General features: G+C 39.1%; 1 protein-coding gene across 1 annotated transcript; it reads right to left on the bottom strand.

Annotated features, from left to right (window-relative positions):
- Positions 1-7,467: 7,467 nt before the first annotated feature.
- LOC113839104 (zinc finger protein OZF-like) lies at positions 7,468-11,873 on the bottom strand. The gene is made up of 3 exons (XM_027434556.2): positions 11,865-11,873; positions 10,416-10,542; positions 7,468-8,789 (listed from the first exon to the last, which is right to left on the bottom strand). Exons 1-3 carry the CDS (start codon positions 11,871-11,873, stop codon positions 7,468-7,470), a joined length of 1,458 nt encoding a protein of 485 aa, XP_027290357.2.
- Between the last annotated feature and the right edge of the window lie 527 nt (positions 11,874-12,400).

The following is a 12,400-nucleotide window of genomic DNA, read 5'->3' as shown; positions in this document are numbered from 1 at the left end:
ATTATTCTATGGGCTTAGAGAGATGGTTTAGCTGTGAAGAGCAATGGCCCCTCTTGTGGAGGACACGGGGTTCAAATCCCAGCACACACAAGGCAGCTCACAGCTGTTGTAGGATATTAGTTGAAAGTGTGTTACATTCTTTTATGCTATAGAACATTTGTTTGATGATGTAAAGATATGTTACATTCTTTCTTGTTGCATTTGTTTAACTCAGTGAATCTGTGTTACTTTGTCTTCCTAACACCACTGAATGATCTAATAAAGAGCTGAACTCTCAATAGCTTGGTAGGAGAGAAGGATAGACGGGGCTGGTGATCAGAGGGTATATACCGAAGAGAGAGAGGAAAAGGGAAGGAGAGGAAACGGGCAGAGAGTACACCAGTCAGACAGCCAGCAACCGAGTAAGAAGGAAAGAAAGAGATAGAGAAAATAAAAGCCCAGAGGCACAAGGTAGCAGTTTTTTTTTAAAAAAAAACATTTATTGATTTAGGGTTGAGAGATGTCTCAGAGATTATGAGCACTGGCTGCTCTTCCAGGGGTCTTGAGGCTGGGCTTTGTTGGAGCACACCTTTAATCTCAGCACTCGGGAGGCAGAGGCAGGTGTTTGTCTGTGAGTTCGATGCAGGCCTGGTCTCCAGAGCGGGTGCTAAGATATGCTCCCAAGCTACAGAGAGAAACCCTGTCTCTCAAGACAAAACAAAAAAACAAAAAAACAAAGAAAAAAAGGCGTGGGTTGGGGCTGTGTTCACACATACCTTTATCCATAGTGTTTCAGAGGCAGAGGCACACAGAACTCTGAGTTGGAGGCCAGCCTGGTCTACAGAGCAAGTTACAGGACATCCAGAGCTCTTATAGAGAGAAACCTTGATGGTTTTTTGTTGCAGGAGCCCATTGTGGGTAGTACATTCCTTCGTGAGTAGGGCTAGGCTGTCTGAAATCAGCTAGCAGAGCAAACCACAGGGACCAAAACAGTAAGAAGCAAATTTACCGTTGTTTGCTGCTTCAGGCTTCTGCCTTGGTTTCACTCAGTGAAGAGCTCTAACCTGTAGGGTAAAATAAACTCTTGCTTTCCGAAGTCGACTGTGGTCATGCTGTTTATCACAGAAACAGAACACCAAGTATAAAATAGGTTACACTTTGGTCAGTGGTATTTGTTCTGAGACCTGTAAGATGAACCAATCTCCAGTTAGTGATCGACCAGTGGTCAATTGGATATAGGTTTTCTTTATTCAGATACACCAGCGAAGCACAAGCCGGTGCATACCCAAAGACAGCAAGGCAGGGAGGCCTGAAAGAGCAGGGCCCCATGAGTCTGCAGCCTTTAAGAACCTATCCTGGCCTGTTCTTGAGCACGCCCTGGCAGTGTGATCAAGCACACCTGTTGCCAGCCCTTAGGAGGCATGATTACGGTGTGTCCCACAATCTCCTCCAGATATTCTATACTATTATATTATTATTCTATGGGCTTGGATAGATGGTTCAGCTGTGAAGAGCACTTGCCTCTCTTGGAGAGGACTCGGGGTTCAATTCCCAGCATTCACATGGCAGCTCACAGCTGTTGTGGGATATTAGTTGAAAGTGTGTTACATTCCTTAATGCTGTAGAACATTTGTTTGTTGATGTAAAAATGTGTTACATTCTTTTCTGTTTCATTTGTTCAACTCAGTGTAGCTGTGTTACTTTGTCTACCTAACACCATTGAAGGATCTAATAAATAGCTGAACTCTCAATAGCTGGGTAGGAGAGAAGGATAGACGGGGCTGGTATCAGAGAGAAATATACAGAAGAGAGAGAGGAAAAGTGAAGGAGGGGAAACAGGGGAGAGAGAACACTAGCCACTCTGCCAGCAATGGAGTAAGAAGGAAAGAAATAGAGAAAAGTAAAAGCCCAAAGGCACAAGGTAGTTATTTATTTTAATATTTATTGATTTACGGCTGGAGAGATGTCTCCGAGGTTAAAAGCACTGGCTGCTCTTACAGGGGTCCTGAAGCCAGGCATTGCTGGGGCATGGCTTTAATCCCAGCACTCCAGAGACAGAGGCAGTTTGTTTTCCGTGAGTGCAGGACAGCCTGGTCTCCAGAGTGATAGCCAGGATAGGCTCCAAAGTTACACAGAAAAACCCTGTCTCAAAAAACAAGACAAAGCAAAAAAAGGTGTGTGGAGGGGTGGGGCTGTGGTGGCACATAACTTTAACCCCAGTGCTCCAGAGGCAAGGGACACAGACATATTTGTGTTTGATGCCAGCCTTGTATACAGAGCAAGTTACAGGACATCCAGTGCTAGTATACAGAGAAACCTTGATGTTAAATTGTTGCAGGAGCCCATTGTGGGTAGTATGTCCCTGGGCCAGTAGGGCTGGGCTGTCTAAAATCAGGTAGCAGAGCAAGCCACAGGGCACCACACAGTAAGGAAAAAATTTCCCGTTGTTTTCTGCTTCAGGCTTCTGCCTTGGTTTCACTCAGTTGCTACGTAAGGTCTTATTTCTGTAATTAATTTTCAGCCTGATGTAACTGTTTTCTTTTAAAAGATTTTATTTATTTATTATGTATACAATATTCTGCTTCTTTGTATATCTGCACAGCAGAAGAGTGCACCAGATTCCATTACAGATAGTTGTGAGCCACCATGTGATTTCTGAGAATTGAACTCAGGACCTCTGGAATAGGATTCAGTTCTCTTGATATCTGATCCATCACTCCAGCCCCCTGTAACTCTTTTAAACTTAGTAAAAAAGAGTTACCTTATAACCCTTAAACAGTATCTACATGTACAAATTTTAGCTGCTTGCTTAAACTTCTTTCTGAGAATGGGTTTTTTCTGTGGCTTTGGAGCCTGTCCTGGAATTCGCTCCTCTTACCAGGCTGGACTTGAAGTCATAAAGATCCACCTGCCTCTGCCTCCAAGTGGTAGGATTAAAGGAGTGTGATCCTAATACCCTAAACTTAAAGGTGTGTGCCACCAACACCCTGAACTTAAAGGCAGGTGCCACCAACTCCCTAAACTTTCTTCTGAAAAGATAAACAGTAACAGGTTTTAATAGATTAGCATCTTTTATAAAACAAGAACTTTACATTGTCGGGCTTTGCTTAAAAATGATTTTAAATTGAGGCTCTTTAAGTACAAACATTAAAAAAAAGACATTTAAAAAAATAAAACTTTAAAATACTGCTTTTAAAAAAATTAAATTCCTTTATTGTCTTTCTGTAATTTATAGAAGCATTAAGATTTTAAATCTTAACTGAAAACTTGTTTCTAAGATGGTACATCTAATTTCCATGCAGTCATCTTTAATCAAGATGGTGGTTTAAGTATCTTTTTTTAACTTTAGCAAAATGGCTACCAGTCATTTTGTGCCACGTGGCTGGCTACAAAATGGCAGTGACCTCACCATTTATTTTAGCTACATGCTTGTAACAGAACTTAGGTTATGCCAGGGAACATAACATTTTAAAACAAGTATACATAATTTACTTGAGAAATAAACAGGACTTCTTAAACAGAATTAACATAATATGGTTAAAATAATAACTTATGTTACCAATTTTTAAAATTGACTATTTGTAGACATGAGAAACCATAACAAACAGTTTACATTTTCTCTTTTAACAACCTTTTCTCTGAACTTCTATGACTTCCTTGAACCCTCTATAACTTTCTTTGTACCTTTGGTTTATTCCTCCGATTTTCTTAGACATTCTTAGACAAGTTTCTCTTTTTTTCTTTATTATTTTAGTACATTCTCTCTCATTTTTCAGTCAACATAAAAATTCATATCAAAGTCCCCTTTTGTTGTTTCTAATAACTTTAAGGCCGGTTTTTTTTTTTTAAAGTCCGGAATAGGCCAGATGGTTCACCCACTCGAGATCCATGTGCTCAAGGCAGAGTCCTGGGTGGGGGAGTGATGCTGGTATTACCAGACGCTCAGGCAATGCAGGGGTGGGAAAGAGACCCCCACAGTCCCCCTGCATACCAGGTGGGTGGAGCATAGGGAAGGCTGGGCAGCCAGGCAGATGGCAGCCTTGCAGCCATGTGCTCAGAGTAGCAAAACTCCAGCGGCAAGCCAGGACCTACCACAGGATGGCAGTTGGGGCAGAGACAGCCCCACTTCACATGCCTCACAGAATGGCAGGTGAAGATAGAAAAGCAGACTCACCTACATCGGCCAGGCTCAGCTGTAAGGGCCGCAGCAATGGTTGGAGTTCAGAGTAGCAGTCAGGGGACTCAGCCACAACACATCAGATAACACAGATAAAAAACCTGCTCAGTCACCCAGCCAATTCCAACCCTCCAAGCCTTACAGAAAACTGTACAGAAACAAAGACTGGAGAAGAAAGTTACCTAGTGTGGTGCCGCGTGACTCAACGGAAGGGGGTGTCGTGGTAGATCCTGAATTGAAAACCAATGATGAAAACACAGACAGAATAGACAGGAAAGAACAGATGACAAACCAATCTGCCTGAGGTGCTTATAAGGCAATGGCTCAGGGAAGACTAGTGGCAGAACCAGGTGATTACAATAGCCACTAACTGAGGAGGGTCCAAGTGTCCTTGGCCTCCGTTCATACCTCCTGGGTGTCCACAGGGCAGCAGTCTGTGATCCTATGGCACATCTTCGGATCACAGAATCTGGGGTCGTGGGTGGTTAGTATGGAGACAGACACAAACAGGAAAAACAGGACAGACACAAGAGACAGGACAAACTGCGTGGCAGACCAAATTACAGACACAGACATGGCACCAAACCAAAATTACAAACAACCCTTGGACTTTCATCCAGGGTGGAACCAAGGGTTCCAGAAACACGCCTGTTTCTGGGCATGTCTTTTTTCCCTATGGTCCAAATCAAATTACCCTCAGACTTTCGTCCAGGGCAGGACTTCAGAGTCTCTCAATATGTCTGTTTCCCCATGAGGTCCAAATTACAAATTCCCAATTACAAGTACAATTCCTGCGCTGGCACAGATCAAATTCAAATCATGGCACCAAACCAACAAAACAGCAAGAGACATCAAACATGGACATAACATTGAACATATAAGTTGCGAGCTCGAATCATCTTACCTCCAAGATTGAATTGAGGGGTGGTTGCAAATCCAGGATGCACCCCCAAATGTTACACCCAGAAAACTCAGGCCTCCGTGGTCTTAGCCCAGGACTGTGGTCACCCCAATCACCAGTCAGATTGGAAAGCTTGCTGCAAACTGCATGAGGCTTTATTGTAGGTTAACAAGCTAACCCCATGTAAGCTCTGGTCTTTCACCTGCCCTCCATGGTGATGGCTTGCAAAGACCTTTTATTAACTCTTAATGGTCACTGTGTGCAAGAAAGATCATCAGTACATAGCTACTGCAGTCAATATTCTATATTTTAGAATAACACAATATTCATATTCTGTATCTTTACAAAATTAATGTATATGTCCAATCTTGGTAGTTTTATACCATGGTCATAGGACAACACAGTAGCCATACACAACCTAAATTTTATAAGAAATGAAGGTCCTGACACCTCATTCTTTGATCAGGTTTTACAATAATCTTTTCCCGTCAATATGATTCCCTGTGTAGGGCAGAGGCAACTTCAGCCATTATAACTTAATTATTGGGTGTAACACAAAATGACCTAAATACTTTATAGGAAGACTTGCACTCTGTTCTGATTATGTTATTCTTGATTAAGTACAGGATTGGATATTGCAAGAATATCTCAGAGCCTCAACAAGAGACCTCTTGCTTTTTTGTTTTTGTTTTTGTTTTTTTTGTGAGATAGGGTTTCTCTGTGTAGCTTTGGAGCCTTTCCTGGCCCTTACTCTGCAGAGCATGCTGGCCTCAAACTCACAGAGTTCTACCTGCCTCTGCCTCCTGAGTGCTGGGATTAAAGATGTATGCCACCAATACCCGTCTTGAGCTCTTGTTTTTTATGTACAACACATCCTCTCAGGCATAAGGAAGACCTTAAAATTATATATTAGGCTATATCCCTAAAATCAAAAGGTAGTATGCACATAATATTTGTGGAGAAGTTTAGAAGCAGTACTTCTTGGAGAAGTCATAAGTTATTCCTAAGAATTTCCATCACTCCAGTATTCCCAAGGTGTACAAATAAGAATGACCCGAAGGTTGCAACATGTGGAGATCAAAGCCTAAATTAGGTTAGGTCCATATAGATCAGGTTTGCTGGATCTTGGGCTGGATCCATGGCTTTCACCATTCCCATCAGAAATGGCTGCACTAACATGGACAGCTTCTGTCTTTGCACTAACTCACCATCTTTATATTTTAAGTTTTAAATCTACTATGAAGAATTTGAAAGTGAGCAAATCATGAGACATTTTTGGAGAAGTTTTTGTGTTTAATTTTTGGTGGGATTTCCTTTTGTGAGAAATTTGAACACTAGGCAAGGGACTTATTGATTTGAATGTGTTTGGTGTGTGTAACTTCTAATGGCCAATATCACAGAGGTTTTATATATGGTAAAATTTTATGTAGTTCTTGAAAATATGAGTTATGTGATGTACAGCACAATTAGAGGTCTTTGTCACATTTTTATGTTACTATGTTTTGTCATTTTTCTTCTTATTATTAACACTAGGTATGAAGTCCTGACAGTCCTAGAACTGACTATGTAGACAATGATGACCTCAGACTCACAGATTTCTTCTTGCCTCTGCCTGCTGAGTACTATGATTGCAGGGAAGTACCACTTTGCATGGCTTTCTCAATTTTTGGATGTTGAACTAGATACATAGCTCTGTGTTTAAGTACATGTCAGGGAATATGATGCCCTCTTCTGGCCTCCACAGTCAACAAACAAGCAGGTTGTGCACAGAAATCCTTGTATACAAGTGACCCACATACATTAAAAACAATTCACACGGTTACTTTGGCCGAATTTTATTTCGATACGAACTCTGTGTTATTTTATGTTTTAAAACTTACATAAAGGATTTTAAAAATGTCCTTATCGTTATGTTTCCATTATGTATACCTTGGATTTGTAAGTCAAGAATACTGTATAAATGCTATGTCACATGATTTACAATGGTGGTTGTCTGTTTAGTATGAACTCTGATGTCTTCTAATATTTGAAAGGTGGATATAATAATTCTACAATCTTAACTTTGGTGAAGTTTGTCTGTTTTATGAATTTTCTGATGTGTTCTAAGCTATGAACAGCTACCAAACATCTACTTACATTTCTGTATCTGTAATACCTCTCTCTCCCATGTGAACTATCTGAGGTGTTCTAAAATTTTTCTTTTATAGGCCAAGATTTGTCACTTTACAGATTTTTTAAAAATTCTTTTATTAGTTCAAATTAGGAACAAGCTTGCTTCACATGTCAATCCCTTCTCCCTCTCCCTTCCCTCGACCCCAACATCCCACCTGCATCTAGCCATCCCCTCTCCACTCCCCAGGGAGGGCAAGGCCCTCAAATGGGCTCCCCAAAGTCTACCACAGACATTTTTTTATATTTTCTTTCTGGTATGGGCTCTCTGATGTGTACTAAGATTTTTCTTGGAGGAAAAAGATTTTTCACATGGTGAACATGTGTATGGTTTCTCTCCAGTATGGACTCTCCAATGTTTTCTAAGATTTGAACTGTCGACAAAGGCCATGTCACATTCTTCACATTTGTAAGGTTTCTTTCCAGCATGGATTTTCTTATGTTTTCTGAGATATGTGCATGTGGTAAAACATTTGCCACATTCTCCACATTTATAAGACTTCTCTCCAGTATGAATTTTCTGGTGTTCTCTAAAATATGTGCAAGTAGTAAATGATTTGTCACATTCCTGACATTTGTAAGGCTTCTGTCCTGTGTGAGTTCGTTCATGCACTGTAAGTGTTGACCTCACAGTAAAGGATTTGTCACAGTAATTACATGTGTAAGGTTTCTCTCCAGTATGGATTCTTTGATGCTCTGTAAGTGTTGACTTCACAGTAAAGGATTTGCCACAGTCCTTACAGGTGTAAGGCTTTTCTCCAGTGTGAATTCTCTGATGCTGTTTAAGTTTTGTCTTCACAATAAAGGATTTGTCACAGTCCTTACAGGTGTAAGGCTTTTCTCCAGTGTGAATTCTCTGATGCAGTGTAAGACTTGACCTAGTAGTGAAGGATTTGTCACAGCCCTGACATTTGTAAGACTTCTTTCCTGTATGAATTCTCTTATGCAGTGTAAGATTTGAACTCACATTAAAGGACTTGTTGCAATCTTCACATGTGTAAGGCTTCTCTCCGGTATGAATTCTCTCATGTTTTGTAAGACTTGACTTCATAACAAAGGACTTGTCACAGTACTTACATGTGTAAGGCTTCTCTCCTGTATGAATTCTGTGATGCACAATCAGGTAGGAGGCAGTAGTGAAGCATTTCTTACATTGCTCACACTGGTATGGTTTCTCTCCAGTGTAGTTTGGTTGTTGCATTTGAGTATATGTAGTGTTAAAACATTTATCATATTCTTCCTCTCTGTGTTCTTGCTTTGTGGTAAAGAGTCTGTGATCTTCAGTAATGCTGGAACTCAAATTTAAGGATTCCTCACAGTCTTTAGAAGTGCAAGGTTGTTCTCCAGTGTGCATGTTTTCATGTCTATCTGCATTTGATAAGTCAAGAGAGGCTTCCCCAGGACTACTGCATCTATAGTCATTAGAATTTTCTGTGGTTTCTCTCATTCGGAAAAGAGCACATGTGGAGGGGTCATGAAGAATTTTGCCAAACTCAGTACACTGACAAGACTTCTTTTCAGTCTTCTTATGTTGATGGACAGGATCACATATGTAATAGTTCTCTGCAAAATGATTCAGGTTATATGATTAGGAATTGTTCCAAAATGAAACATCTGATAAATGACCATCTCTCTTAGCTCTCTCATTTGTGAAATTCAACCAGCAAGCACTTAGATATTTTTCTTAAACTGAAATTTAATGTGTTATCTCCAAATCAGACTGGTAGTCTTTAATGTCAGTGAATCACAACTGACATCTCATCCTTATTGAAAACATGTAATGGCACCAGATGGATCAGGAAAGTGAAGAGAAATAGTAAGCTTTGAGATGTGCTCATTGACTCATTAAATATAGAACACGTGTGTTTATCTTTAAATAAATCTTCTGAAACTGATGAAGAAGTATTCAATCCAATCCCAGGTTCACTGTACTCATACTTATTGAGAGGCAATGAAGAGTAGGGTTCATAAGACCAAATTTCTTTAAAAACAGTCTTAGTTAAAATATCACAGGGTTTACTTTCCCCCTGGAAAAACATATTAGATTCTTTAAAGTAGCAGAAGGAAAGGCAGTATTCTGCCAGATATCAGGGCCTCAGATCATTTGAGACAGGGATCTCAAGGGCAGCTATTGGATATTTATGTTCTCCATTGTCTGAGCTCCTCATGGTGCTGTGCTTATTAACTTTCTTCTTAGGGTTATTTGAGCCTAGCCAGTACACCAGCTCCTGAGAGAGTTTGCAGAAGGAAGTCTGTCTATTGTCTACTAGGAAGAAAATGAAGGATCAATATCAAGACAGACATCAAGGAAGGCTATTAAAGAAAAATCCTTTTTCTTGCACCCAAATTAGGCTTATAATTTGTACAACTATTCTAATCTGATGTCAAGCACATTAAATCCAATTACACTTTGTACTACTCATCATAGTTAAGGTGTTATTTGCTCTTGTAGTAGTTACAACTTTCACAATGCAACCAGGTACCAGAAAGCTACACTAAAAGTAATGATCAGAAATCTTTTCAAGTAGAATTGAACATGGCAATAGCATTCTCAGCTCTTGTTTTCCCTTTTACCAGAAGACTTCACTGTTGTCTTGCTCATTCCTAAGCCTACTCTGCATTCTCTCCACTCTACATCCCAGGGGTATCTCATTTGCTCCCAAAAGCTTACCAGGCCTACGTTGAATACAAGAATCCACAAGCTTTGTGAAGTAGCCCGTGGCCATGTGCAATTTTGTGAAAGAATTCAGATATCTAACAAAATAATTTGCTCAGCACATGAAGAGAACATAGGGTAGAGCAATGTCGGTATGTTTTCCAGGTGCTATTTCCTGTCAGAATCTTCAAGAACTTTAGGGGAATTTAAAGTGTGTACATCTTGAGATTTTTCTTAGTATTGTACCATGTTACATATAACTAGAGATGTAGAGCTTTAATATATGGGTATAAATGTTATATGATTCTAATTTTTTCAATGCATTATGGAATCAAAATGAGGCATGGTTGACACATTTTACATGCACAATGGAAAGAAAAAAAAACCCAAAGTACCATCAAAAGGTTCTTTTCTTCTTCCAAAATTTCTAGGAATTCCTGCTGCTTCTAAGGCAACTTAACATAGAGTGTACAACCAATAGTGCCAATACATACAAGGTATTAGTTATGAATTTTAATGCAAAATGTTCTTACCCACAGAGACCAAGTTGTTGTAATTCTCCAACATCACATCAACGTACAAAGCCCTCTGAGAAGAGTCCAGGCATTGCCACTCCTCTCGGGTGAAGTCCACAGACACATCCTTGAATGACAACAGATCCTGAAACAAGAGATTGTTTGGCTAGGTGCATTACTGTAGGTAAGAAGACTAGAGGAATTTAGGGGTGTAGATGATGAACACTATTAATCAAATCGATGACTTTAATATAGTCATCTTTTATAATGAATGTTCTACCTCAGTGAAAATGGTTTGACACAACAGGCTCACAAGCCCTATACACAAAACTACACACATTGAAAGTCTGGACATTGTTATTATCTGTTATGGATGCTATGCTTATGTCCCACAGGGTCAGAGTGTACATGAATCAGAAGGAATACTTATGGCGAGGAAATGTGCTTTAATTGCTTTACCTGTAGATCATGATGACATACAGCGCTTTAATTAATTCTGTGCATTCTTTGATTTTACATGATTCTATTCTAACATGCTCACTTTGTATGTTTGGACCTTAGGACCCTTGCCATTCCATTACACAGAAAAGTGGCAGATAAAGGAAGGCATAATTCATAGTTCACAGGCAAATAATTTTCTCTTTTTTCCACAGCAGTTATGTGTGTAATGTCACTGAATTCTGTTGTTTTAAACATTAACATAGAAGAACAGGTAATCTATGTGATAACTTTTACACATATTTTTGAGACCTTACCAAGGAGATAGAAAAAGCCACATCAACCACATTTGACATAATCTAAAATTTCCCTGCTAAAATAGGAATATGTCAACTTAGGCTAAATAACAATTTCTAATATTTGGAAGAATATTTCATTTCTGTAGTGTTTTAAAACTTGAGTGAAGTCCTGTTACAGGATATGTGTTTACATTGCATGAGTGTGTGTGTATGTATCGCCTCTCCTGCCTAATGTACCTGATTGGTTTAATAAAGAGCCAAATGAACATTAACTAAGGCAGACTTTCTCAGAAAGAGAGAACTCAGGAAGAATCTAGTAGGGGGGTAGATTCCAGCAAGACCAATAGCAAAACGTGAGCAAAGAAGGACAGATAATAAGCCACATGACAGAACATAGATTCATATAAAAGGTAAATTTGAGTTATAAGAGGGTCAAGACTAAACTAAAGGCCAAGTTTTTTTCATAAATAACAATACGTCTCTGTGTCATTGTTGGAGAGCTGGTTGTCCCACAAGATAAATCCAAGTACAATGTCCAAATATATATCCTATGGTGTTTAAGTTGTACTTAAGCAAGTAAACATAACTATAAATGTGGATGCATTCAGAAGTGGCATATACTTAATGTCAATTTTCATAATAAAATTTAAAATATTACCACTGGCAAAAATTAATGACTTGCAATATCAAAACATACAGTATTTTTAGAAAAGTGGACATGTCCACTGACCTGCGACATGTTTACTGGAGATTCAGCCATTTCTGTTTTTCTTCTGTGAGTTTTTTTTTTACAGGAACAATGAGCAGATAGATGGCTTGCTATCCTTTCATATAAGTGACCAAAAAGAGAAAGGAAAAATTAGTACATATGGCTGTTAGACAAAATATCACATCACATGATAAAACCCAACCAAAAAGTACCAGGTATCCAGGTAATGATCCTAAATCCAGAGAACCTTGAATGACATTTAAAGCTTGAAGGAAAAATTAGTATAAACTATATTATATCCAGAAAAAATTATATCTTAAAATTGATGGAGACCCAAGTGTATTTCAAAATACTCTCAAGTTAAGATCATTGATTTCACTAAAGCAGTTTTACAGATAACAATTAGTGGCAAAATTTATACAGGAGTATCAGAGGATTTACCCATGAGAAAATTGGCAATGATAAATTACACATGATGAATATTAAATCCCAGAGGTAATCATCCATGGGCAAATCAGCAAATTACTAATCCTCACAAAGAAGGAAGGAAAATACTG

The sequence above is a fragment of the Cricetulus griseus genome, unplaced genomic scaffold (genome assembly GCF_003668045.3).
Source record: "Cricetulus griseus strain 17A/GY unplaced genomic scaffold, alternate assembly CriGri-PICRH-1.0 unplaced_scaffold_43, whole genome shotgun sequence".
NCBI lineage: Eukaryota > Metazoa > Chordata > Mammalia > Rodentia > Cricetidae > Cricetulus > Cricetulus griseus.
Note: the sequence above shows the minus strand (reverse complement) of the source record. Positions and strands in the feature narration are given on the sequence as shown.